Below are 25,514 nucleotides of genomic sequence, written 5' to 3'. Positions count from 1 at the left end.
AGACCAGCAGCTATATTTTTGCATACTGCAGAGTGACCACTGGGGTCAGCTGCACTGCAGAGTGACCACAGGTGGGCAGCCACACCAGAAACTGGGTGGCCAGCTGAGGCCGAAGCTATTTGCATTGCCAGCCCCAAACTCCTTCCCCCTGGCCCTCAGCTGCAACCCTGCCAGCCACCAGCCCAACCATCGTGGCCCTCTTGGGACCACCTCCAGGGCTGTGCAGTACAGCTTCCTCCTCCCCCCCCCCCCCCCATGAGGAGATGCTGGGGGAGGACTAGGCAGCCTAGCTCCAGCTCCCCCGCCTCCAAGGAGTTGCTGGGGGGGGGCCAGCAAGGCTGGCCACCTGGGGGAGCAAGACAGCTCTCCCAGCAGCCAGGGGGACTGGGCAGCATGTCCCCTAGGAGGAGCTGCCATTCCCCCCCTCCCCCCCATTCCCTCCCTCACAAGGAGACACAGGGGGGCAGGCAAGCTGGCTGGTGGGGCGAGGTAACACCCCCCGCTATCTTGGGAGGGGGGCTGTAGAACCAAGGTCAGGTACTCGAGGTCAGAGCCAGAGGCAGGAGCTGAACAAGGCTGGAGGAGAGCAGGGATAGGGCTGGGAATAAGGCAGGCACCCAGGAGAGGCAGGCACTAAGGAGAGATCACAGCTTGGGGCTGGCTTTAAGAGCAGGTCTGCTGATGCCCAAAGCACCTGACTGACTGAAAGGCAATTAGTGTTTAGCTGCTGAGCAGCAAGCTGGCCCTGACTCCTGACACCGGGCACCTGACAGAAACTCACCTTGTTTCCTGTCAGCTTGTCTGCCTGTGCATCTGCCTCCTCTGAGCTCCCCAACTCCTCAGCAGCCTAGGCCCCCAGGCAGACCGCAGGCAGCCAGGTCCCCAAGGAGTCAGCTCACAGAACATGCTGAAAAATTCCCTTTAGGGTCTCCTGAAACAGGACGTCCCAGGCTCTGTCTCTCAATTCAGGATGAAAATTTCCAAAATCTCTGAAACTTTTCACAGGAGGGAGATTGCTTTCCAGGCACCCCTGATGGCAAACACCTCATGCCCTGGAGCGGAGCAGGAGAAGCACCCTAAAAGCTCATGTGGCCCTGACCCCCATGCTGCCTCTCCTCCCTCCAACCTCCTGATGCCCTGCTGTCCACTGGCTCCTCGCTGCTCCCTCCCCTTCTCGCTTGTCCTTACAGCCAGTAAAAAGTGGGTGAGCCATGGCCCCCCAGACAGCTCTATTTCCACTGCCCCTGGGCCTGGAACACCACACACCTAAGTGGGTTCCTTAGCGGCCCAGCCTCTTGCTGGAAGCGAGCATGATTACAGAGAAAGGCCAGTTGGGGTGTGGTAATGGGTGTTTTTACATGCTGTCTGAAGGCTGACGTTTGTGTGATCTAGCTCAAAATATCCGTGGCTGGGATCATGGGCTTTGTGATACAACTTGATTGTGCTTTAGCTCATGTCATTTCCAGTCAAGGTGATAGTAAAGGATGATGGAGGGGGGCAGAAGGAAAAAAAAATTCTAGGTCAGTGATTCTCAAAGTGTGCTCCCTGGCTACCGACCTGTGCAGGTGGGCCACAGGTTTAGGACTCACCCCCCCAAAGCAGGGAGCCTGCACTTGTGCTCCTACCCCCGCCCCTCACCATGGATCCAGTCTGCGGGGGAAGGAAGCGACTCCACACTCAGCTGCTCCCTTTGGAGGAATGGCAGCGCAGGAAACCACTCACATGAAGGCTTTACCTGCTGCTCCCATTGGCCTTCTCTCCCTCTTGGGACCAGACCCTGCACCCTTATCTTCCTCACAAACCCCTTCTCTTGCCAAACCCCCTGACCTTCAGCCCACTCCTGCACCCTACCTCCCACCCAGATCCCCCCCACACTCAGCCCGCTCCTGCACCCATTTTGGCATCTTGGGTGGTTGGCTGGTGACTGTGGAAAGGTCTGCCTTGAGCAGGATGAGCTGCAGGCCAAAAAATTTGAGAACTGCTGTCGGAGGGTGATATTTGAGCAAAGTAAAAGGCATAAATGACCCACAGAAAACACACAGTGGAGAGAGCAGGGCAGGGAACACTGACCTCATGGGGCTTGGATGGAAGAGCGGGCAGAGAAAAAAGTCTCGTTTCTACCTCAGCACCAATGAAAACCCAATCCAGACCTCAGCAGCATGGCCTCTGTAAACCCCACTGCCCTAATTACAACCAGATTCACTTCCAGCTGTCTCTTTTACCCACTGTTTAACATCTTAGAACAAGGTTGCTGTAGAATTTGTAGGTAAGAAATGTCATTCTGGAGTCCTCCAGTTTTTTGTGCTGCCCAAAGTTCTTCTACAGAAGAATACTCTGGGAATGATGGACATGAAGACCAGCAGCTATATTTAAAGGTAACACAGTTGCTCTGGGATACACTGACAACAGAGGAGAATGTGTTCCCTCATGAGTTTTTACACAAATGCACTGCGAAGCCCTACTGTACAGGAGTAGAACAGTTTGTATGGGGTGCAACAGTGAAACCAAAGCAAAAAAAAAAAAAGCCCCAACAACATCTAACACCTCATAAACCTCCAATAATTCCAACCCTGTAACATTTAGCAACAAATTGTTGTTACGCATTGCCAGTGAAAGCTGTAGACATGGCACTTACCACCATCCTGGTGCGAGAAGCTCTGTAAAGACAAAAATATGGGGAATCGGTTAGGCCTTCATGTGAAGGGAAGTCTCCAAGTTCTTACTCTAGAATTATCTTGTTTGCTGTGTGCCTCTTTAAGACCCTCAGGGGTGGGAGGGAAGGAGGGACGAGGAGTACTGAGGTCTAAAGCTACGTCCACACGCTATCAGCAGTATGTAGGGAACATATCTGTGAATGTCACAGTGAAAAGCAAGCGGTGTCCACACTGTGGTGTGGTGACGTAATAGTGAAAGTCTCCGGCAGTGGGGGAAGACTCAGCCTTCCCCAGCTGCCTCCCCTCAGCCAAAACCTTTCCCTGTAGTGGGAAAATCTCCACCCGCAGGACACTACGCTGCTAAAAAAGGCAGTGTAAATGAGGAGACACAGCTTAGGTGAGTAGAAAGCTGTGCGGTGTATGCTCACATACACACCTACCCCCTTCAGGCCTGACTTCCCTCACCTATGTGGTGTGTTGTCAACTACACTGCTATTTACACCAGTGCTAGGAGGGGCAGGGTGTATGTGTATGTGCCAACTGAAGCTTGTTTTCAGGGTAACTAGGGGGTGAGAAGAAGGTGGTGCTTAGTGTACATGACATGACAACGCCTACTGAACAAGGTAGGAAGCAATATTCTACAGCCGTGATGTCCAACCAATTCTGAAGCAGTAGCCACTATAGCGAATTAGCCACGCTCACCCGGCCAAACATCCACATTGTTCAAACCAACTAGCCACACTCAATTGGCCAAATAGCCACATGGGGCTACTGGCTAGCGTGTTGGACACCACAGTTCTAGAGTGTGGAAGGTGATCTGGGTCCTAACTCAGCTACAGGACAAAGGAGTGAACATAAGAACAGACATACTGGGTCAGACCAAAGGTCCATCTAGCCCAGTATCCTGTCTGCTGACAGTGGCCAATGCCAGGTGCCCCAGAAAGAGGAAACGCAACAGGTAATCCTCATGCGATCCCTCTCCTGTCACCCATTTCCAGACAGAGGGATGCCATTCCTACCCATCCTGGCTAATAGACATTGATGGACCTAACCTCCATGAATCTATCTAGCTCTTTTTTGAACTCTGTTCAAGTCCTAGCCTTCACCACATCCTCTGGCAAGGAATTCCACAGGTTGACTGTGTGTTGAGTGAAGAAAAACGTTCTTTTGTTTGTTTTAAACCTGCTGCATATTAATTTCATTTAGTGACCCCCAGTTCTTATATTGTGGGAATAAGTAAATAACTTTTGCTTATTCACTTTTTCCATACCAGTCATGATTTTATAGACCTCTATCATATCCCCCCTTAGTCTCCTCTTTTCTAAGCTGAAAAGTCCAAGTCTTTTTAATCTCTCTTCACATGGGACCCATTCCAAACCCCTAATCATTTTTGTTTCCCTTTTCTGAACCTTTTCCAATGCCGGTATATCTTTTTTGAGATGAGTGAGTCCAACAAAGGGGAGAATACATACCCAGCTACTTCCAGGACAGTCTATTGATGTTCAGGTGCATTTCTGGGCTCCCTGAAGGGGACATTTTTCTCCAACCAGATTTTTTATTATCTGTCTGTTGTCTCCTTAAGGGTGGTTGCAGGATTCCTGTACTTTCTCTCCAGTGAAATGGTGAGATTTCCCATCCCCTATCTCTCCTCAAAATATCAATGGCACATCCTAAAAAAGCTTAGGAAGTCCATCTCTCTTTGGAAAGGCAGGTGAATAACAAAACAGACTGTCCTAGATAAGTGGGTTTGAAAGCTCTGGAGATTTTGATCTTGTCCGGTCCACTTATTATATTCTCTACAGCTATTCTCCCACTGTGCAAAGCACATAACACCGCCCACGCCGCTTTCAATCAGTACTATACCATGGCTCTTTGAGGCTCTATTGCTGTACCTTTTGGAAGTCCTCAAAGGATTTCTCCGTCTCCTTCAGTTTCTCCAAGATGATTTGCTCTTTGGCAGATATCTGGGATTCTTCACTTTCGAGCTTCTCTATTTCTTGTTCCAGCCTGGAAGACATGGAGAAAACATCCATCAGTTATTTCGGTGGCCCACTAGGTATCTGAAAGCAGCATCACCCTGGTAAGTGAGCCCTGGCTTGCCAGCTGTGAAGGTGTAATCGGGAGCTTAACACATATCAGGACACAGCAAGGGAGTTTCAAAATCTTGTTCAAAAATCGTTTCTTGGCATAGGAGGAAGTTAGAGGGAAGGCTGAGCTTAGTGCATTTGTGGTATAGAAAGAGGTGGAATTTTGGCTGTGATGGGCTTTTCTCGGAACATTTGTGGTTTAATTTAACACCCCCCTACACACACTTCCTGTTCCAGTTCCTGGGCACACATTTTCATTTTGGAAATCTCAGTAGGGTAGGCATAGAAACACGCAATGCTACTTGGAGGAAAGCTCTCCAAATCCGTCCACACCATAAAGGACAGAACTTGCAGCAGCTGTTGGAGGTTGGCAGTGCACCAGCCCCATTGGTCGTATTTTCTCAACCTGCACAGTCAGGAGCGGATGAGAATTTTGCGGGGCCCAGGGCAGCACAATTTTGTGGGGCCCCCTTTGGAGAAAAAATAGAAAAAAGCGTCAAATGTGCAGATTGAAGGCTATTTTCATACTAAATGTGAATTGGATAAATTTGATAGAAACTTAATTTAGTTGGATAATTTTTATTTTAATTATATTGTAATTCATTCTTAAACAAAATTCTGCATTAATAATTACAAATTTTCCTTTAATTATTTTGTAATTTTGGCTGAAACAGAGAAGCCAGGCTGCCATTTTGACCCTCATATCTTGTGATCCTAGGCGGGCTTGGACAAGCATCCGCCCCTGGAGCAGAGAAGGAAACCCTTGCTAGAGCAAAGCTAACCTGCCAGGGGCTCTCAGCAGCCTGCCCCAGGACAGGCCCTCTCTCCAGGTTGCCCATTAGCCCGGCGAGGTTAGAGTGCGGCGGAGGGATACCGCCCGCCTGTCTTTTTTGGGGGCAAAATAGGGCCGGGAGAAGTGAAGTTGGGAGAAGATTGTCCGGCGGAGCAGAGGGGAAAGGCCGCCACAAGGGGGGCTCGGTCCGCAGGCTCAGCCCTGGCCGGACTATGGCGGCGCCGCATGGCTGCAGCTGCTTGGCTGCCTGCTGAGCACATACGCTGCAGTAAGTGCCACTGGCCTCCCCACCCTCCCCCATGCCCTGGGGCTCCGCTCTGGGCACCGGGGGCTCCCTCCCCCCTCGGCAGTGTCTTGTGTTTATAACCCGGGTAACCCAAAACCGCCGGGATGGGCGCTTTGGGGAGCTTTCAGCTGCTTAAAAATAGGCGCGTTGCTGCTCCTTGGCCCCCCGCCCTCCTGGCCACGGTGATGAGCTACATCACAACACCCCTTCCAGTGCTCGCCACTCTCCGAAAGGCGCGGCGCGCAGGGCAGTGGCAGGGCGCGACAGAGCCAAGTGGGGAGGGGTGATGACCCTGCATTCGGGTGTCTTCAGGTGGCCTGATCGTGTGTGTGTGTGTGTGTGTGTGTGTGTGTGTGTGTGTGTGTAAGGGGAGATGTCATTCTAGAACCCAGCAGCCATCCGCCCCGGAGCTAGCTGTGATGAGCCACACACGGGCAGGCGATGTGTTCTCTCGCGCTCCACATGAGATTCCTTGCTCCCCTCGCGCTCTCTTGCGAGTTGAACTGGCAACCTGGGAGGGGAGCCTGAGGCTGTGAGAGAGAAAGAGGCAGCTGACCCCGGGGCTGTGTCTGCGCTTCAGCTTCGCTCTTAACCTAGCACAAACGTGGCGGGAGGCTGGCTCCCCGGGGAAGTGGGTGAGAGATGTGATGTCATCTAAAAACACCGCTGCTGGCGCGGGGCCTATTGAAGCGCGGGGCCTGGGGCAGCCGCCCCGCTCGCCCTGCCCTATATCCGCCACTGTGCACAGTATTCATTTCCAGCAGAAAGAGCCTTCACTTGGGTAGGATTCTCAGTTCCATTTTTCTACCGTTCCCATTTTTATTGTATGATCATGAGGGCAGAAATTTATTTTCCTGCAGGTCATACAGACCATGACCTGCCTAGAAAAGCCATGGTGAAGGTTTCCTAGAAAAGCTAAATACCCACAGTGCACACTGGTTTCACTGAGAGTCAGCACTCTTCAAAGGAGGTCCAAGAGGATATTCTATTGTAGATCTATAGGGCCAGACCCTCCACTGTTGTAAGTCAGGCTAACTCCATTGACTTCAGTGGTTTACACCCCTGAAGGATCTAGTTCAGAATTTTTCTGGAGATGACGTACCCAAACTTACAACAATATTATCTTTATTCCTGCACCATCCATCAACACATAAATTGCCAGTGAACAAAGGCCAATGTTTTAAAACAGGGATGCCAAAAGCTCAGAAACCCCATTCATTTCAGTGAGAGCTATCGTTCTTCATCGCCTCTTATTCAGGGGCTACAATATGCATCTAAGACTCTCACATTAGGCACTCAAAGGTGAAAGCCTGTTTCTTTCCTTGCAGGCATACAAGATAGCCAGCATGGCTGAAAATGCATTGCATTGCAAGGAGAGTCAGTCAGTCACTTATCAAAGCACATGCCTAGAGCACTCCTAACTCAGCAAATGAATCGGAAAGGGATATATCAGAAGTACCAGAGTCCTTGTCACAAATTAGCTAGATCCTGTCCTTTCATTCCCCAGCAACGCACTGTTACCCAGGCATGTTTATACCTCACAGATAAAGATATTTTAATTCCATGTACCTAGGGGCCTGATGAATTTACACTGCGGAGATGGGTGCACACATAACTAGTTTTTTTGGTGGAGTCAGTAGTTCAGTATTATGAATTCTCTACTAGTGCTTTCTGCTAGCCAAATGGTTCCAGGTGGCCCAGTTGATAGGGGGAAAAAATGTGCATGTGACAAAGCCAGAAAATTGCAGAGGGAGAATTAACTCCTTTCCCTTTCTAAACAAAGCAGTACTAGTCAATCTGTGACCCCATTGAAGTCAATGGAAGAAAATGTGACACTGGAATGAGTAAGAGTATTTAAATCTGGTGTGGAGAAATGCGGGGTGGTGGGAAGTGCATCAGTTCCTGGACTCCAGCTCACATCTTTGAAAAAGAGGGTTGGCATGGTTGTTTCAAGCCAGAAGAGAAAGTTTGTTTCAACCAGAAAAAACAAACCAAACCAATCCCTCCCCCCCAAACAAAAAGACAAAACAAAACCAAACAAACAAAAACCCCACGACCCTCTCAGATTCTGTTTTGATTTTCTTCTATTGCTTACTGGGCTGTCTTGCTGTCTTCGTTTTACTCCATGATGTCTCCCCCCTCCCCCCCTGCTCCATTCTCTCCCAAAGTCCCTACTGCTTTCATGCCAGATTGCCTGCCTGCTGCCCCAGTTAAAAGAACAGTCAGGCAAATGCAACAATAGATCAAACTCTTTCTGACAGCACATATTGTTCTCTGCTTTTTTAACCCCTTCTTTGGTTCTCTTAAGAAGCTGTAAGAGCAATGCAGGGTGGTGGGGAGCAATTAGGCTGAAGCTACCAGGATGGCTAGCTGGAGGTGAAGAGACATGGATTCTAAGTCTGGCACTAAATAAGAATGCCTGCTACTGCTGCCACCAGTGTAAAATGTCATAGCTCCATTAAAAACAACAGAGATGTGCTGCTTTATGCCAACTGAGGTTCCAGCCTGAAACTGGTGCTCTGATGAGCTGATCTACTCTTGAGAAAATCTGCATGAAATTTTCTGTCCCTGCCGGGCCTCACTATGAACTATATGAGCAGTGCTGTGAGGCACCTGGCCTTAGTGTGAAGAAGTCTACTCTGTACCTACCAGGGTCAGCACCTTGACTTTCCTAGCAACAGGCAACACAAGCACTCCCTTCCGAGCTTCTGTGGGTTAGCCACAGGCTCATTCCAACCCCCAAGTCCTGCGAACCTCCCCCGTAGCATCCAGCTCCTTCTCCATCAGACACTTGCGGCATTCTCAGAGCCTCTGTTCCCAAAAGAACAGCACGACGCAGCTTACTAGCTCCACTCCGGAACATGGCTTCTGCTAAACACACAGCACTGAGATATGTTTATAGTGAAAACAAGATGAAATGTATGTAACAGAGACTCCTATGATTGTAAGCGAGTAGATGGGAAACAAAGGGGCACACATAAAACAAAGTCATAGCATAGATTCTAAAGCCTAAACTTAGCTAACAAGGTACGCTCTTCTCTAATAAGTTACTGCCTACCCCAAAGTTCTTCTCATCACATTTTTCAACCAGGATAGCTGAGACCCTTCTCTTATGAGGCCAAGCCCGCTTGCTGACTGCCTACCCCGAATGAGGGATAATTGGGGAGCTTATCGGCACCCCAAAAGTTCATTGTCTTTACTCCCTTATAGGACAACCTCTGCTGGGTTTGTTTTTTCCTGAAGCCCCCACAATCTATTGATCAGCATTTTGCTTAGGTGGTGAATGGGTATCCATTGTGAATCACACAATACTCAATTTGCACACACGACCAGGCAGAGAGAGAGAGAGAGAAGCGTCTCTTCCTGCCTGCCTGACAGGAATACATGGAGCACTTTTTGGTGACCTGTCTTAATTCCCATCCCTGCAGAACATATTTTTTGGTATATACACACCCAAACCTCCACACATAATTTCTGCCTATGTATGACCATCAGTGCAACACGGGCTTTCATCAGAGATCTTACATGACATTCTTTGGAAAACTAGTAGATGCCAGACCCAGGGAAACCCTATAACTCCTATGCACTCCTAGGCCCTCTGCCAGTTAGCACAAAAGGGTCCCTGAGTCACTCTATTAAGGGACAGAGGAAGTGATCTGCCTAGTGTGAAGGCCTGTGTTATTATTCCAGTTATGCCTGAAATAGCTTTACCTCATTATTTGGGGCACTCCCTATGCGTACTAGAGTGAGGTAATGTTTCCGAGATATCTAAAGGCAATTAACAAGTTGAAGGGAAACCCCAGAACATATGTACTCATTTCTAATGTGCACTTCACTGTATTACCCAGCAACACACACACACACACCCCTTTCATACCTTCTGAGTAACTTCCTCCTAAGTAAATATACCCTCATTGTCAGTTGACACCTGGGAAGGAAACCCTTTAGTTTCCTGTTCCTGGCTTCTTTGTACATTTCAGGCTGGAATTTCAGAGATGGCTGTACCTGTAATGCTAGCCAAATAAATGATCAGACCATTTGGAATGCCACAGGGAATACTTGGGTGTGAAAAGTGATACAGGGACAGGACAGAGGAAGTGTGAAAACAGACGGGTTAATGTTGTTGACCTTAGCATGAACAGTTAGCCAATATTTGAGGCCTTGCCAGGTTGTTTCCATTAGGAGAAGTCCTTTTTTCTCCCTGCTTTCTATTTCCTTCCAAACACATGCATAGACCATGCAGCTAACCCCAGTCAATGCTCCAGCTCCTGCAATTGCAGACAATCTTCAGTAAAAACCCATTGGGTGTCATGACTTAGCTTCTATTCAGAACTACTAAGATAGTCCAAGCCTTGAGTGGTGGTTTCTACTGTTCCAGCTATCTCTAAGCCATGAGGCTCTTAATTGCTTCCTCATTTAGCCTACATGGACATTATGAGGGGAAGGGAAAAAGGCTCTTTCAGCTACCCAGAAGAGAAGTAATGGGGGTGCAGAGGCTCATATGAAATATATGAACAGAAAGGTGGCCAAGTCAAGGTGTGGGAGTAGAAGAGAACAGCCGAGGATGCAGGCTGTACATAAGCCTGGTGGGGTATGGAAAGGGAGAGTTATATGCACACGGGTGGGTGGTCTGTCTCCTAGCAGATGCCCTCCTTTCTGCCAGGAGAAAGAAATTGTTCTGATGCAAGGGCGTCTCTTCTTGCCTGCACTCTTCCCAATCCCCCAAAATGCACACACTGTGGATGCTCTTGTGGCTGGAATAGGGTGGTTTTGCCACATGCCATTCTGCAATGAGGATGTGCAAATCCATGAGCAGCAGAACTGTGCTTCAGTTTCTGAGAGCCTCCTCTAGCCTGGCTAATTAACTTCCCAGGGCAATCGATGCCTGGGGAAAATATTGACTGAGTTTTGTTCGGAAGGTTTCCTGAATTCAGTGCTACCAGTTGAGACAGGAATAGCAAGAAGATAAAACTTTTAAGAGAGATTGATCGATTCTCTTTGTACTATGCTAACTATGCATAAATCCTAGACAACCCCGGGGAGCAATCATGTCATTGCGGCAAGGAAGATAGCAATAGAACTGCAATTATGAAGTCTTATTTATGTACATTTGTCTGTACACACCAGAGGAAAAGCCACTCTTTGGCAGCAACGAGGGAAAATCTACTCGCTAAGAACTTCAGGATGCAAGACACAAGTGTGATGGGACAGTCTGTAGCCTTTATGTAAATATGCTTATGAATATGACATAACTGTAATATGTTTTATGTAAGATCTCACTGGAAAAGTTGTAATCTGCTGAGTGTGATTTTCCTGTTTCTGTGCATGTATCATCTTTGTAGATCAATTAAGGGATATGGAGTATAAAACCTGTGTCGTTAATGCAGTCAGGCTAAGTGAGGGTATGTCTACACTACAGCACTAATTTGAACTAACTTAATTCGAATTAGTTAATTCAAACTAAGCTAATTCAAAATAGTGCATCTAGACCTAAAAACTAGTTTGAATTAGTATTTTGCTAATTCGAACTAGCATGTCCACATTGAGTGGACCCTGAACCGAGGTTAAGGATGGCCGGAAACAGTGCCGGCAGGGCATCAGATTAGGATTTAGAGCTTGGAGCTGCTGTCTCAGGCTAGCCGAGGGCTGTGCTTAAAGGGACCCGACCCCCACCCCGGACAGACAGTTCTCAGGGGTTCCCCGCTCACTTGTCTAACTCGATGAGGGACAGCAAAGCAGTCCTGGCTTGGAGTGCCCTGAGTGCCCGCACTCGACACATCACAGCACTCGGCCATCAGCCCAGCTGCACCCTCACCCAGGGCCTGGGTTTATAAACTGAGACTGTTTGTTTGCCCCACTCTGACCCCGCCACAGGGCTCCAAGACTGGCCGTGGGGAGGGCCTGAGACCATTACAGAGGGCCTTAATGGCCCATGAGAAAAGAGACAAGGAAGTCTGGACTTTCTGTGGATGTGAGGGTCAGTCCTGAACTATGGAGAAAGGAGTCTTGCAGAGACATGTGACCATGTCATCAGATAATGGAATTTGGCTTAAACCACGTACTTTCCCATGACTAGCTGGGAAAGGGTTAAACTGCAACCATGGACTCCAAACTTATGTGAATCCTATTTAAGGGTGAGGAATGAGGTAATCCAGGTTGCCAGTTTTCCCTGGCTGTCCCACCTAAGAAGACTGCTGGAACCACTGAAGACTGAACATGGGGAAGGATTGGGCCCAGACTGGAAGGTTTTCCAGTTAGTGAAAGAAGATTATTAGAACAACTTTGAGGGTGAGATCTTATCTAGAACTAGTCTCTCTGGTGTATTAAGCTTGTGTGTTCTGTTCTATTTTGTTTAGTAACCAACTTTATTCTGTGTGCTATCTCTTATGATCACTTGAATTGTACCTTTATACGAAATAAAAATCACTTTTGTTTATTAACAAATCCACCGTAAATAATTGTTATTCCAGGGGAGGAAAGCAGTTGTGCATCTCTCTCTCTTTACTCTGAGAAAGAGGGCAAACAACATGAATTCACCCAACATGAAACTTTATTCAAAGCAAGACCAACTTATCTGGGGTTCAGGTCCCAGTGGAGCTATGTACCTCGGTGCTGAGGCAAGTCCCTTTGGCTGAGCCTTCCCAGAGCTGAGTTGATCTCTGCTGTATTCTACTGAAGAAGGCTGTGACCCTATTTCTGTGCCATTACTGAAGGAGACGTGAGGGCCTGGCTCAGCAGGACAGAGCTGCACCCATGAGGCAGGAAGGTGGGCTAAGTGATATTTCTGCACATCAAGTGACAGTCCTTAGTCACACTAAGTTTTTCCCTCCATGTTGGGAATAAATTTTGTTATGTGCACCAAGGCATGTGTTGATGTGCACCACCAATAGAAGCACATGCTGCTAATTGTGGGCAGCAGTGGGTGCTCTGCTAATCAGCTGGGTGGCACCTGAATTTCTCCAGGACAGTTGCCCAAATGCTCAGCTTACAGGGAACCCTGGTCTCAAGAGGGTCTCAGTGACTGAGCCTGTCACAACAAGAATCCAGAACATGTGAGGGGGAAACAGGAAAGGCTTTATAGGCAAGAAAACAAGCTGGGGGGAAAGGAGTGGCGAGGTTATGTGTGAAACAGCAGATTGCGCATTGACATTTCATCTCTACTGACTTAGATTCAAACTAGGCGCCAGGGTGATAGCCGCCATCTTGGCCAACACAGCCTGGGCCTCTAGAGCTAAAGGCAGGGGTTGCTATAGCTTATGCTAAAGAGGCAGCCTTCCAAGTACTGTACAGACCCATATCCTCTGTCGGCAGAGGAGGTGCACAAAGATGCAGGTCTCACTGACTTCAGGGGGCATAACGTCTCCTTACTGACCTTCGTCTCTCTACTAGAAGCTCAGCTGCTGTCCTAGACCCGATGGGGCTTTTGATCACCTCACAGAAGCAGACCATGGGGATGAGTCTGTTTTATTGTACGCAGGGTGTTGTACTGATCTGGCAGTGCCGAGCATTGAATCTTCTCGCTGATCTTCCAGGTCGCTGTTATAACCAAAAAAAGCACCCAAACGTTCTAAGGTGGTCGTAATGGTGGTCCCATAGCAGGGGTTAAAACCGGAGCCACACAGCTGGAAACCAAGAATCCGAAACAGCTGGCCATTTATCTATGTGCCTTGCCCATGAACACTGCTAGTCAGTGATCTTAGGCAGGAGAAATGCATGGGGCTACAACAGCCACTTCTTAGCAGAACCCTGTTATTGGAAATATAAAGTAAAACAAAAACCTCACCCTACAGTGGTGGCTCCAGCAGCTCCTGTCTCTTGGACTGGGAGCGGGACTGCAGGGATTGCAGCCTGGTGCCGAGGGTTGCAGGGCCACTCAGGTTTGTGCCTCCCTCATGATAGGGATAGGACAAAATGGAGCAAGTAGATTGCTACCTGGGCATAGGTGCCACATCACCTCTCTCTCAAATTTGGCCAGGCGGTCCCTCTGTCATGACAACAGAGGGGGCAGCTGGGCCGCACATTAGCAGTGTGGCTACACTGTGCGCTAGGTCACAATATCTGCAGCAGGGTGGTAGGCCCACCCGAGCAGTCAGGAGGCACAGCTGCTAAGTAAGTGTTAGATGGGTTCAGTTTGCAACCCCTCCTCCAGGTCTCTCCTCCCTCCCAGATCTTGATCCTCACAAGATCTTCCCTCCCATCCCCAGAAGGGCCTAACCTCTGCTCGTGAATAACATTACATTCCTTCAAACTAATAAAAATATTAAACATGAAAAGGAATTGAAGGGGTCCTACTGCTTAGAATGCAGACACAAACCCGGTTTCCTCTGCACACTCAATAGTTGTGCCCTATCTACTAGAGTCCTCCGGAGACATCAGTATAGTTCATCCCACAGTCAATAAAGAAGCTGAAAGAGGCTTGATTCCAGAGTCAGTACTGAGCTTGAATTTAGATGCCATAGTCAAGGAGTCCAATGCTTCTTAGCTTACCCCTCAGCCCCTCTGCAGAAGTTCCTCCTTTTGAATTTCTCCTCTCTGGAAATGAGAGACTGTGCATCAAAGGGTGTTGTTTATGGAGCAAAGCTGCTAATCAACAGCTGCAAACTTAATTAGCACTTAGAGAAGGGAATAAAGCCTCCAGGAGAATACATTATCACCAATCAGGGCTTGTAAATGAGATCCGTGCATTGCACTGGACAAGAAGCTGTGGTAGCATATTTGTAAGGTTTTCTCCATGCATATGGAAAGCTCCTTCTTCCCATGACCAAGCAAAAGATGGTGTCTGGTCTTCTTTAAACAAGAATTTGTAAGGGTGTTGGTGGGGAGGGGAATCCAGATTAAAACCAATTATCATTAATTAACAATTATGTGTGCTGTAAAGCTTTGCATCCAGGGGAAAGGGAATTTGTTTTGAGTGTGTTGTCTGCTCAGGAAATGGAGGCTTTTCTGGTGAGGTAACAGAAGAGCTTTGACCTGGAATTGCAGAAATCAGAGCTGATTAATCTAACATATAATCAAGTCCTTCTCCTGGCCAAGACAAGGAGACTGACTTTGCCTAGTATTTTGTCCAGTCAATCTCGCATTTCCCAAGCAATGAGACTTCTACCATTTCCCTGGGAGACTATTCCACCATCTTGCAATTATTTCCTTGTACTCAGTCTGAATTTCCTCTTTTTTTAGTGTCATCTCCTTACTCCTAGTTTTATCTCCTTGTGACAACCTCAGCCACCTTTGTACCATTCCTTCTTGGTGTTTACACCCTTCAGATAATTGGATCCTCTTATCAGGACTCCTCTCTTCAGAGTTCCCCTCAATCACACTAGTCATCTGAAGGGGCAGAATCTTCCACTCTTGTGCCAGTGGAATGATAGGCTAGATTGTGGACACTGTTGCTGTAGCCATGTCAGCGTCAGACTATTAGTGAGACAAGATGGATGAGGTGAGGTTTCCTTTAGTAGATCAACTTCGCTGGTGACACACATACATTTGGGCTTACACAGAGTGAGCTCTTCTTCAGGTCTGGGCTAGATGGAAAGCTTACAGATTGCCTTGCATCAGGGTGTATGCGCAAAAGCATCCGTGGCCAGTCTAGACGCAATTTTGCGCAAGAAAGCCCTGATCGCCATTTTAGCCATCGGGGCTTTTTTGTGCAAAACAATTCTTCCCTGTCTACACTGGCCCTCTTGAGCAAGTATTCTTGTGCAAGAGGGCTTTTTCCCGAGCGGGAGCGTGAAAGTATTTGCGCAAGAAGCACTGATTTTGTACATTACAAAGTCAGTGCTCTTGCACAAATTCAAGTGGCCAGTGTGGACAGCTGGCAAGTTTTTGCGCAAAAGCATTTGCTTTTGCGCAAAATCTTGCCAGTCTAGACGCACCCTTTGTGTGGGATTTCTGGTATCAAACATCCAACATTAAAATAAAGTAACCTTGAATAGCAGCTGATGCAAAATCCTTACACTGCAAGAAACAAGCATGTAGTCATCCCAGCCTGTGATAGATGCACATCTATTCTGTATGAATAACGTGCGCTGAACCAGTTATAGGGATGTGTGACAGGCGCAGTGACAGAAGACCCCCTGGGGCTGTTTCCCGGTGCTGAAGTACTTTGTCCAGTTCTGTGCATCGTATGTCAGGAAGGACGTGGAGAAATTGGAGAGGGTCTAGAGAAGAGGAACAAAAATGATTAAAGGTCTAGAAAAGATGACCTATGAGGGAAGACTGAAAAAATTGGGTTTGTTTAGTGTGTAAAAGGAAAGACTGAGAGGGGACGTAGTAACAGCTTCCAAATACCTGAAAGGTTGTTACAAGGAGGAGGGAGAAAAATATTATTCTTGGCCTCTGAGGATAGGACAAGCATCAATGGGCTTAAATTGCAGCAAGGGAGCTATAGGTTGGACACTGGAATAAGTTGCCTAGGAAGGTTGTGGAATCTCCATCACTGGAGATATTTAAGAGCAGGTTGAATAGACATCTATCAGGGATGGTCTAGATCATGGGTTCCCAAACTGGGGGGGCGTGAAGAAATTCCAGAGGAGCCGTGAGGCAACCCAACCACACACCCCTGCCAATCTCACCCCAAGTTTTGCTGCTATATTTTTGGCGGTGGGGGGGGGCGTGAGGGTTTCTCAAAAATCAAAAAGGGGGGCGTGATGCCAAGAAGTTTGGGAACCACTGGTCTAGATGGTTTTTGGTCCTGCCATGCATGTAGGGGACTAGATTTGATGACCTCTTGAGGTCCTTTCCAGTTCTAGCGTTCTATGCTGATGTGATTCCCTCTCAGGTGAGGTGAAGGTGTGAGACCTGGTGCTGGCGAGGGTGGGCTCAGAGAGACCAGCAAAGGGACAACAGTGGAGCTAGTGCTGTAACCATGCTAAGAGCACATTGCTGCTATGAACCTGAAAAGTTGTTGAGGTTTATTGGCAGATGTGGACAGTTCTACTGCACACGGCACTGTGTTATTTATAACTTGGGACAGATCCAGATAGAAACAGAGGGATGACTTCTGAGAGTTCATTCTGCAGTCCTGTATCATTACTGGATACCAGTGTGACCCAATGTTGGCACATTATACACAATGAAAAAAACTGGTTATGTGGCAGTGGCTTCTTCTTCCATCCAACAAACTGCTGCTGCTACTACATTTAACCACTTCTGGGCCAGATCTTCCCATGCAGTTCAAACATGTAGCAATGCTGAAGATAGGAGTCCAAATTCACACCTGGAAAAAGTGGGCTAGACTCCATTAGCCTCAATGGAGGCTTGTGCTAAACAAGATTTGGCCTTGGGATTATGAGGATGTCATAAGGCAGTATTCAGAAAAAGTACAATTAACTCCCTGAGACAGAAAGGTTAAGAAAAGGATAGAAGCTAAAAGCCTCTTTCTGAGCAGGGTGAAGTGTTTGTACAGGTTGAACCTCTCTAGTCTGGCACCCTCGGGACTTGACCGGTTCCGAATCAAAGAATTTTCTGGACCATGGGAGGTCAACATTGTCTAGCAGCATTACCAACACTTCCACTGCTCACTGAGCCCTTGGAGGACAATTAGTAGTAAATTAAACAGCACAGAAAACTGAGAGCTAGGACTGGTGGCTGTAAACAAACTTTATGGGCCCTCAGGAAACTTGGTCACACCCATGAGAAGTGGACATCCGGCGAACTAAAATTATTCTGGACAATGGATGTTTCCGGATCAGAGAGTTCTGGACTACAGAGGTTCAGCTTTTAATGTTGTATGTAGAGTTGCTGTGGCTACATCGGTCTAGGCTATGAGAGAGACAAGGTGGGTGAGGCAATCTCTTTTATTTGGGACGATCTTTGCCCGTGAGAGAAAAGCTTTTGAGCTCAAGATCAGTGTAAGCTCAGAAGCTTGGCTCTGTCTGTCCAGCAGAAGCTAGTCCTCATCTGCCTTGTCCATCTAGCAGCTGCTCAAACTGTTCAGTGGTAATAAGGGGGGTAAAGGAGTTAGGTCTGTAAGTTCTACTTCATCTTACTTGTACAGTCCTAATGGTCAACTGAGTCAAGGGAGCCATGGTGCTAGGCGCCGGACATATAGATACAGAGAAAGAAAGTCTCCCCTGGAAAGCTCACAGTCTGAGGCAAGACTGACTGAGGGCAGCTCTGTAACCTCCATTGTACAGGTAGGAAGTAAGAGAGATCAATTGACTTGCTCAAGATCACACAGGGAGACTGGGCAGAGTCTGAAACTGAGCCCAGGCCTCTCTCGTGGCAGTCAGTGCTTTACCAACACCACACCGTGCTAAACAGCTGTGGCAGGCCGGCAGCGCAACCTCGGGAAAGTGAACCTGCACAGGGAAGCTGCCTTTTAGACAGATGTTTATTCTCCGTGCTCATGGAAAATTACAGCTTCCTTCAGATGGGGCTGCAACAGAAAAGCGTCTGGAAGCTCCAAGCCCAAACAAACCAAACAGATGGAAGCTAGCAAGGGATCATGTCTATTTGCTCTAAGCCCCGTACCTCTCTCTAGTCCTATTGCAGCTGTACTATTACTATACCTCCTTGTGGGGATGTAAAGTCCCGTTTAATTGGCTCACCAGTTAAACACATTGTTTAACTGATTAAAGGGCAGACAAGTGAGGGAGGAGGGGAAGGCTGGAGCCGCCACCCTGACACAGGCAGGGGCTGCTTCAGCCCGGCTAGAGCAGCCCCTACCTGTGGGGCACCTGGGACCACCACGGACAGAGGCTGCTGCGGCATCCCAGTTGGAGCAGCCCTGCTCCCGCTGCTCCAGCCCCTACCTGGTAAGCTTAACTGGTCAGCCTTATGCATTAAGGGTGAGGCTTGAGGGTTAACTGGTTAACCCTTCACATCCCTAAGCCCTACCTCTCTGACTAGGGAACATCAGCCAGCAAACTCTGCTGCCCTCAGTCCCCCCTCAGAAACCACCTTCTCGCTAAGGCTGCTCTTCTTTCCTGCCGGCCTGACTCTCACTGGCTCTCCCCAGACCTCTTCTAGCCCTTCCTATCTCCTCCCCTTCCTCCCGCCCAGTTCTGTCTAGCCTTCTGGTCTGGTAAATCTGGGAGCCTGACCTGGAACAGGAGCGGTGAGCCCAGTTTCATGGAATGGGCCACAGACAGCTGTCAGTAATGGCACGGGAGAGGCACTTAGCACAACAACAGCCAGCACCAAGCTGCTAATGACACCTAATCTGGTGTCTAATTCCATGCAGAATTAGTGGTTTATCCTAGAACAGAGGCCTTGACCAAAGCCCATTGAAGCCAATGGCCTCCTTGACTTCTGAGGAGAGGACAAGAAGCAATGGGCTTAAATTGCAGCAAAGGAGGTTTAGGTTGGACACTAGGAAAAACTTCCTAACAGTCAGGGTGGTGAAACACTGGAATAAGTCGCCTAGGGAGGTTGTGGAATCTCCATCTCTGGAGATATTTAAGAGCAGGTTAGATAGACATCTGTCAGGGATGATCTAGATGGTGCTTCGTTCTGCAGTGAGGGCAGGGGACTGGACTCGATGACCTCTCAAGGTCCCTTCCAGTTCTAGGATTCTAGGTCCATTTGCTTCGGAGCTAACCCACGTGTTGTCAGAGAGGTGTGTGATTTTGCTTCTTGTCTCTCTCCCCTGTGCTCAGATGAGGCCACACCGAGAATTAAAAAAATGATGGGCCTGATCCTGTGAGGTGCAGAGTTCCTCTTGAGCCATGCTAATCGCCCTCCGCTCTCCTCATCTGTAAACGAGTTAAAGCACTGACACGGGAATTGAAGGTGTTGTGTATACCTGCCAGCACAGACTTTTAGGACCTGTAACTCTCAAGACAACTCTGATTCCAAAGAGATGGAAACAGATCTGGGCATTTTTTTTTGGCTTACATTTTCATAAAACAGAAAAAGAAAACAAGACACTTCAGTTTGAAGCCAATCAATTTTTGTAACAGATTTTCTGGTTTGACCCTCCTCCCCCCAACTGCCAAATTCATTAGCTTTGAATTCTGCAGATGGGTGGGGCTATTGACTGCAAAACAGCCCCAATTCTTTACTCACCTCTAGTCTTGGGACCCTGAAATGACTGACCAAACCGCAGATAGTGCTGTATGGTTTTGGCATGGATCTCTAGGTCTCATGTGCTTTCTCTGGGAGGGAAATGTGCACGTTGTAGCAGTCCCCTGGCACAGTCTCTTGCTCACATTGTCTCACAGACCTTGAAGAGGGAACAGCAAACTGGGGAGTCAGCACCCATAAAGGGACTCTGTGTCTTGGGAGGCTTGAGAGAGCTGGTCCTAGTTTCAGGGCCTAGACAATTGAACTGTGGGGTTCTAACTGTGCCGCGGGGGGTGTGTTGAGAGGCCTAGGCCCAGAGAAACAGCACCTAAATTCTGTCCACACTTAAGATCATATAGGATCCAAGGTTTGGGACCAGTACAGCAGCCTGGTGAGCATCCTGCAGGGGGAACTCATCAGGGCTGAAACAGATGGTCCTCTGTGATGCCTGGCACAAGTCCAGAAGGCAGGAGATTTGAGCTCTCTGCCACAGTCTTGCTCTGTGACCACAGACCAGTCACTTAATCTCCCGTGCCTAAATGTCTTAATTTATAAAAACAGAAATATTGGGCTCTTGGGTGACGTACAGTTTAATAAATTCATTTTTTGTCATGGGCTTTGAATTCGGCAGATGGATAGGGGTATTGAATTGCAAATCTGATTATTTTAGCATCCCACAAACAATTATTTCTCGAGTTGCCATTTATTGTGGTTAGTAGTTTCTCTGTATCTTGTTCATATTGCAGCAATATTTCTTCCCAGTCTCCACCTCAAAAAGCCAGTTCCTTTCAGTCTCAAGGATGTAAATATGTTGGATGTCAATTTTTCCTCTAATGTACCTATTATTTACATTGCCTGGATAGCAACTCAAATATAATGTACCAGAAATCAAATCTTTGTTATGCGGCTGTGCCTTTACACAAACTCTGGATGTCTATTTGTAAATAAATAGACTGTTTTCTTATGATAGAGAAATATAATTTAAAAACAGAAAAACAGCTACAAAAAACCAACCAAACAAAAAAAACCAAATAATCCAACAAGGTCCTTCTAATTTTCTGGGTTTGTCAGTAAGGCTGCAAAATTTCTCATCTCTTGCTATAGGCACTTACAAAATTTCTTCATGGGAAACACTTTCTGGTATTGTTTTTTCAGAAAGAGCCAAATTCAGTGGAACCCTTGTATTTATTTTAAATTTCTCATGACCCTTACTGATGTAGTAGGAAATCGTGTCTGGTTAAATGAAGGTACCAAAAATAATACATATTACCAGTGCCTGCACAAGTCAATGGAAGCCTTACTGCTTTAACAGGTTTTAGCTGGGCCTTGAGTGACCAAGGAAAACGAACGAGGCACAACACGAGATGTATGCGATGTAGATGTAGCCATGTTGGTCCCAAGATATTAGAGAGACAAGGGATAGATGAAATAATATCTTGTAATATCTTGTATTAGACTGACTTTGGTTTCAAAAGTGCCAATAAAAGACCTCACCTATCTTGCCTCTGTAAAATAACATGTCACAGAATCAATATGGCTGGCTACATGTATCAATAGATTATAGTCAAAATATTATATATTCATTGTTAAGTTTATTATTAATTCACCTTGATCATGCAGTATTAGGGCATGTGCCAATGTCCACGGAAGCTAATGGGGAATCTTTCCCTGACATTCTGCTCCAAATAGCTGACAGCTAAAGAGAGCCTGTTTGGAAAGGAATTTTGAAGACTAACTCACCAAGCCAGGTCAATGTGGGGAGAGTGTTCTGAGCATACGGGGCACTGTGGAAGATGGTGGGAAGGTGCTTGAGGGAGAATAGGATGAGCGTGTGATGGCAACTGCTATCGCTGGTCGAGATGAGGATGTGGGTCATGATGCAGGAGGATAAAATAACGATAAACCGAGGGAGGCGGAATTGCGAAGGACTTTAAAGTTGCGGATCAGAATTTAGTGGCTGATGCTGTGCAAGCGGCAGGAGCCAACTGGAAGGACTCAAGGAAACAGCTTGTTCAAAGCAAGAAGCCAAGACGAGACGGTAGCAGCAGCTTTTTGAATGGGTGGGAGCTGGAGTTGTCTGGTACGAGAAAAGGCTGGATCCATAGATTTGCATGGAGCCTGATGTCTCAAGCTCTGGATAGGAGACAGGCCAAGTTGAAGGTGATAGGGAACTTATGAGCCTGGGTGACTGGGAAGTTGGTGCTGTTATTAACGGTGGCAAAGAAAAAGGAGGCAGGGAAGATTTGTGGGTGCAAATAAGGGGCTCAACTTTTGAGTTACATTGAGCTTAAGCTGCTGGCAGGGCTTCCATAAGGAAATATCCGAGCTGGGACAGGATGGAAAGAGGCATGTCAGGAAAAGAGGGGCAAATTTGCAAGTCAACAACATAGAGAGAGTAGCTGAAGATAAAAGCACCTAGTGATATGGTACACATGATGGCCCAAAGACCAATCTCTCTGGGACTCCAGCTGAAAGTAGGAGGAGGGGGTTCTTAGCAGCTGGAAAGCAGTGTTGTCTAGTGGTGAGGTCAGGAGACCTGAGGTGTACATGTAAAGCTGATAAAATGGCATTATTAATATCAGTCTCTATAATGATGAGATACTCATATCGACTGCCATATAGTACCACATCTCCTAATGATAGCAGCTTTTCCTTCCATGTACTTTCATACTCCTTACCCAAGATTGCAGATCAGCTGTCTCTTTATTAATATCTGTACCTACACACATGTTAGAGCAACTTAAAACACTTATCTCATTCATTTAATGTTCATTTTAATGCAATAAAATGGTATGTAAACCTATAGACACTCACACCCATGTCTGCTGGGGTGACCAGCTTTGCTCATAGTCATAGGAAGCTGCTATGGCAAAATTGACAAATGTGCACAACTGAGAACATGTATTTTCATGGAAACACTGATCTGCAAACCCCCACCAATTTCACCATCATGGAGAGGTGCGGATATACATCTACAATTCTCACGCAGGTTTCCATTTACATAATAATCAGTTTTGCCACAGTCAATTACAGTATTCTAGGTCAGATCCTCAGATATTTCTCCATGCAATTCAGATGAGGCACTTTCATTAGAAAAACTTCCTAATTGTCCGGGTAGTCAAACACTTGAATAAATTGCCTGGGGAGTTTGTGGAATCTCCATCTGTGGAGATATTTAAGAGCAGGTTAGATAAATGTCTATCAGGCATGGTCTAGACAGTATTTGGTCCTGCCATGAGGGCAGGGGACTGGACTCGATGACCTCTCGAGGTCCCTTCCAGTTCTAGTGTTCTATGATTCTGTGATTAGGCTCTGGCTTTAGTTACCAGCAAGCTATGGCGTTAGCATCTAGCACTTTGAAAATATATGCTATACACATACCCCAAATGTGGTTCCCCTGTGCAAATGCAAAAGCCTTTCCTATCAAATCATATCCTTCTATTCAAATTATATAATTAACATACCGACTGTTTTGCCCTGGACTTCCTGTACATACAACTTGGGAAATTATTTCCACTTGTTTTAAGTCCCCTAACCCTACCCACTCCACCCCTTCCTCCAAGCATGCCTCTGCGCCGCCCCCTTACTCAAAGCCCCCTTCCCTGAGCGACATGTGCCAGGGGATTACCGGGGGCCTGGATCCAGCCCCTGAGACTCTGGGTCCCCCTCCCCCAACACTGGGGAGCTTGTGCTGGCACCCCAGACCCTCTGCGGGGCTGTAACACACAAAATCTACTAGGCTGCCTTCTGCCCCTCCCCCGGCTCTGGTGTGTGAGGGGAATGTGAGCAGTGTCTTTCTCCTTCTCAGTCAGGAGATATGTCAGTAAGGTTTTGTGTGTGTGTGGGGGGGGGGGGAGGGTTGGGGAGGGGGGGTTGCTTCTCTCTTGTGTGTGGCCTCGGCTGATTTTTTCTGTGGGTCAATGGCCCCTGACCCCTTCATTAGACTTTAGGTGGAGGCTTTCCAAGGAATCTCAGGGCACCCAAATCCTATAGAGTCATTGCAGATTGGGTGCCTCATAGGTTTCCTTGAAAATCCCACCCACCCTTAGACATCCGTTTGGACTCACTCCCACACACACATCCTGCTCAGCTTGCCAAGGCAGGGATCAAAAGCCAGGGACATCAGTGAAACAGCAGGGCAGGAAGTGTAACACGATGTGGGATTTGTTTCTTTAATATAAACATTTTATATGACTTTATCTTCCAGATGCCATATTTCTGATGTCATCGATTTACTAGAAACAGTAAGTTCCAGAACTCCGTTTGGTGAAGGACAATGCTGGTAATCTGACATGAGGAACGTCTCTCTCTCTCCTCTCTTCCTTTCCCCCATCATTCAGTCTAAGGGCACAGCTACACTACAGAGCAGCTGTGCTGCTGTAAACCGACGAGAGAGAGTTCTCCTATTGCCTTAACCACTCCAATCCCCGTGAATGGCAGTAGCTGTGTCAGCTTTCCCACCTACATAGCGCTGTTCACACCAACATGGATGGCGGTGTAACTTATGTCATTCAAGAGCTGATTGATTCACCCCAAGTGATGTATGTTACGCTGACACCAGCTCTCATGTAGACATAGCTTAAGAGACAGCCCAAGTTCAGTCCTGAGCAGGCCGAATGGTTCCTGCTTCTACTTCTTCCTTAAAGCTTTCAATTTTTGTAACAAGCTTTCCATATTGCAGCTTAGTGTGCAGCAAATTCAGCTTTAATGGGGAGATATTTCATCCTGGTGGGATAAACCAAGGCTATTCTAAGTGCTCCTGCCCAGGCAAATCAAGCCAATCAGGAAGCGCCTAGAACTGTGGGCTGTCCTCCGTTTGTTTTTTCCACCCTTAGACATTTCCTGCCATTGTTCTTGTTAATTTTTCCTCAAGGTTTTGGGGGAGGCCTCTGGAATTCACAGACAAGACGCACACAGAACTTTTTGGTGTTCTTCTGTGGTTTTCCCTTAGATTTCCCCGACTGCCTTCAAGTTCTGGGAAGATGGGCTGGCAGTGATAAATGGACATGAGAAGCCAGAGAGGCAGGGTGGCTTCTTCCCTTGTCTGTGCTCAGACAAGCGAGGATGAAAGCATGTCGTCCAAAGCCAAGTGAATTTGCTTCTTTGTCAGAAGGCGGCATTGAATAGCCTAGTAGAAACTGGTGGGTGGGTCAGGATGAAGGTGCTGCTAACTCAGAGCTGTAGGATCCAGAGAAGATTCCTGGGGGTGATGTGCTGTATTCTAAAAACTGACACATGTGGCTTGATCTTTTTTTCTTTTTTTTTTGGCAGCATACCTGATTCTCCCTTGTCCCAGTTAGATGAGTCCTTGTAGCAATATATATTATGGCTAAAGCATACACAGGCTGCTATGAGGGTTAGTCAGGGACAGTATTAGCCCCTGGCATGCAAAATTCTTTCTTATTTTCCCTAAAGCAACTTCTGATTTTTTTTCCTGCCTCTGGATAGAAAGAGTGGGTTTATCACCCACAAGGGGTTGTAATGTAGTTGGTGACAAAGGACTGAGAGTCATGACTCCTGGGCATGAATTCCCAAATCCATCATGGGAGAACCATATAAATGTGGCCCTATCCAAATGCATTGTGCCACAGTTAACCTCTGCAGCTGCTGTACCTTAGAGAAACTAGGAGCCCTAATTCATGCTTCTCAAGCAGTGAGATCTCCAAACAAAAGGAAACCACGGACATGCG

The 25,514-nt window shown here is 47.4% G+C and overlaps 1 protein-coding gene across 6 annotated transcripts in view; it reads right to left on the bottom strand.

The window, feature by feature from the left end:
- Positions 1-25,514, bottom strand: part of PALM2AKAP2 (PALM2 and AKAP2 fusion) — a 356,683-nt gene that overhangs the window by 201,330 nt on the left and 129,839 nt on the right. For all 6 annotated transcript variants that reach the window (XM_075931391.1, XM_075931393.1, XM_075931392.1 and 3 more), the window contains exons 4-5: positions 4,547-4,661; positions 2,636-2,657 (exon numbers count right to left, since the gene is read on the bottom strand). In XM_075931391.1, the coding sequence (XP_075787506.1) occupies positions 2,636-2,657; positions 4,547-4,661 (137 nt within the window). The remainder of the gene's footprint in view (positions 1-2,635; positions 2,658-4,546; positions 4,662-25,514) is intronic.

Source organism: Pelodiscus sinensis, chromosome 6 (genome assembly GCF_049634645.1).
Source record: "Pelodiscus sinensis isolate JC-2024 chromosome 6, ASM4963464v1, whole genome shotgun sequence".
In the NCBI taxonomy this organism is placed as follows: Eukaryota; Metazoa; Chordata; order Testudines; family Trionychidae; genus Pelodiscus; species Pelodiscus sinensis.
This window is presented reverse-complemented; position numbering and strand designations above follow the sequence as displayed.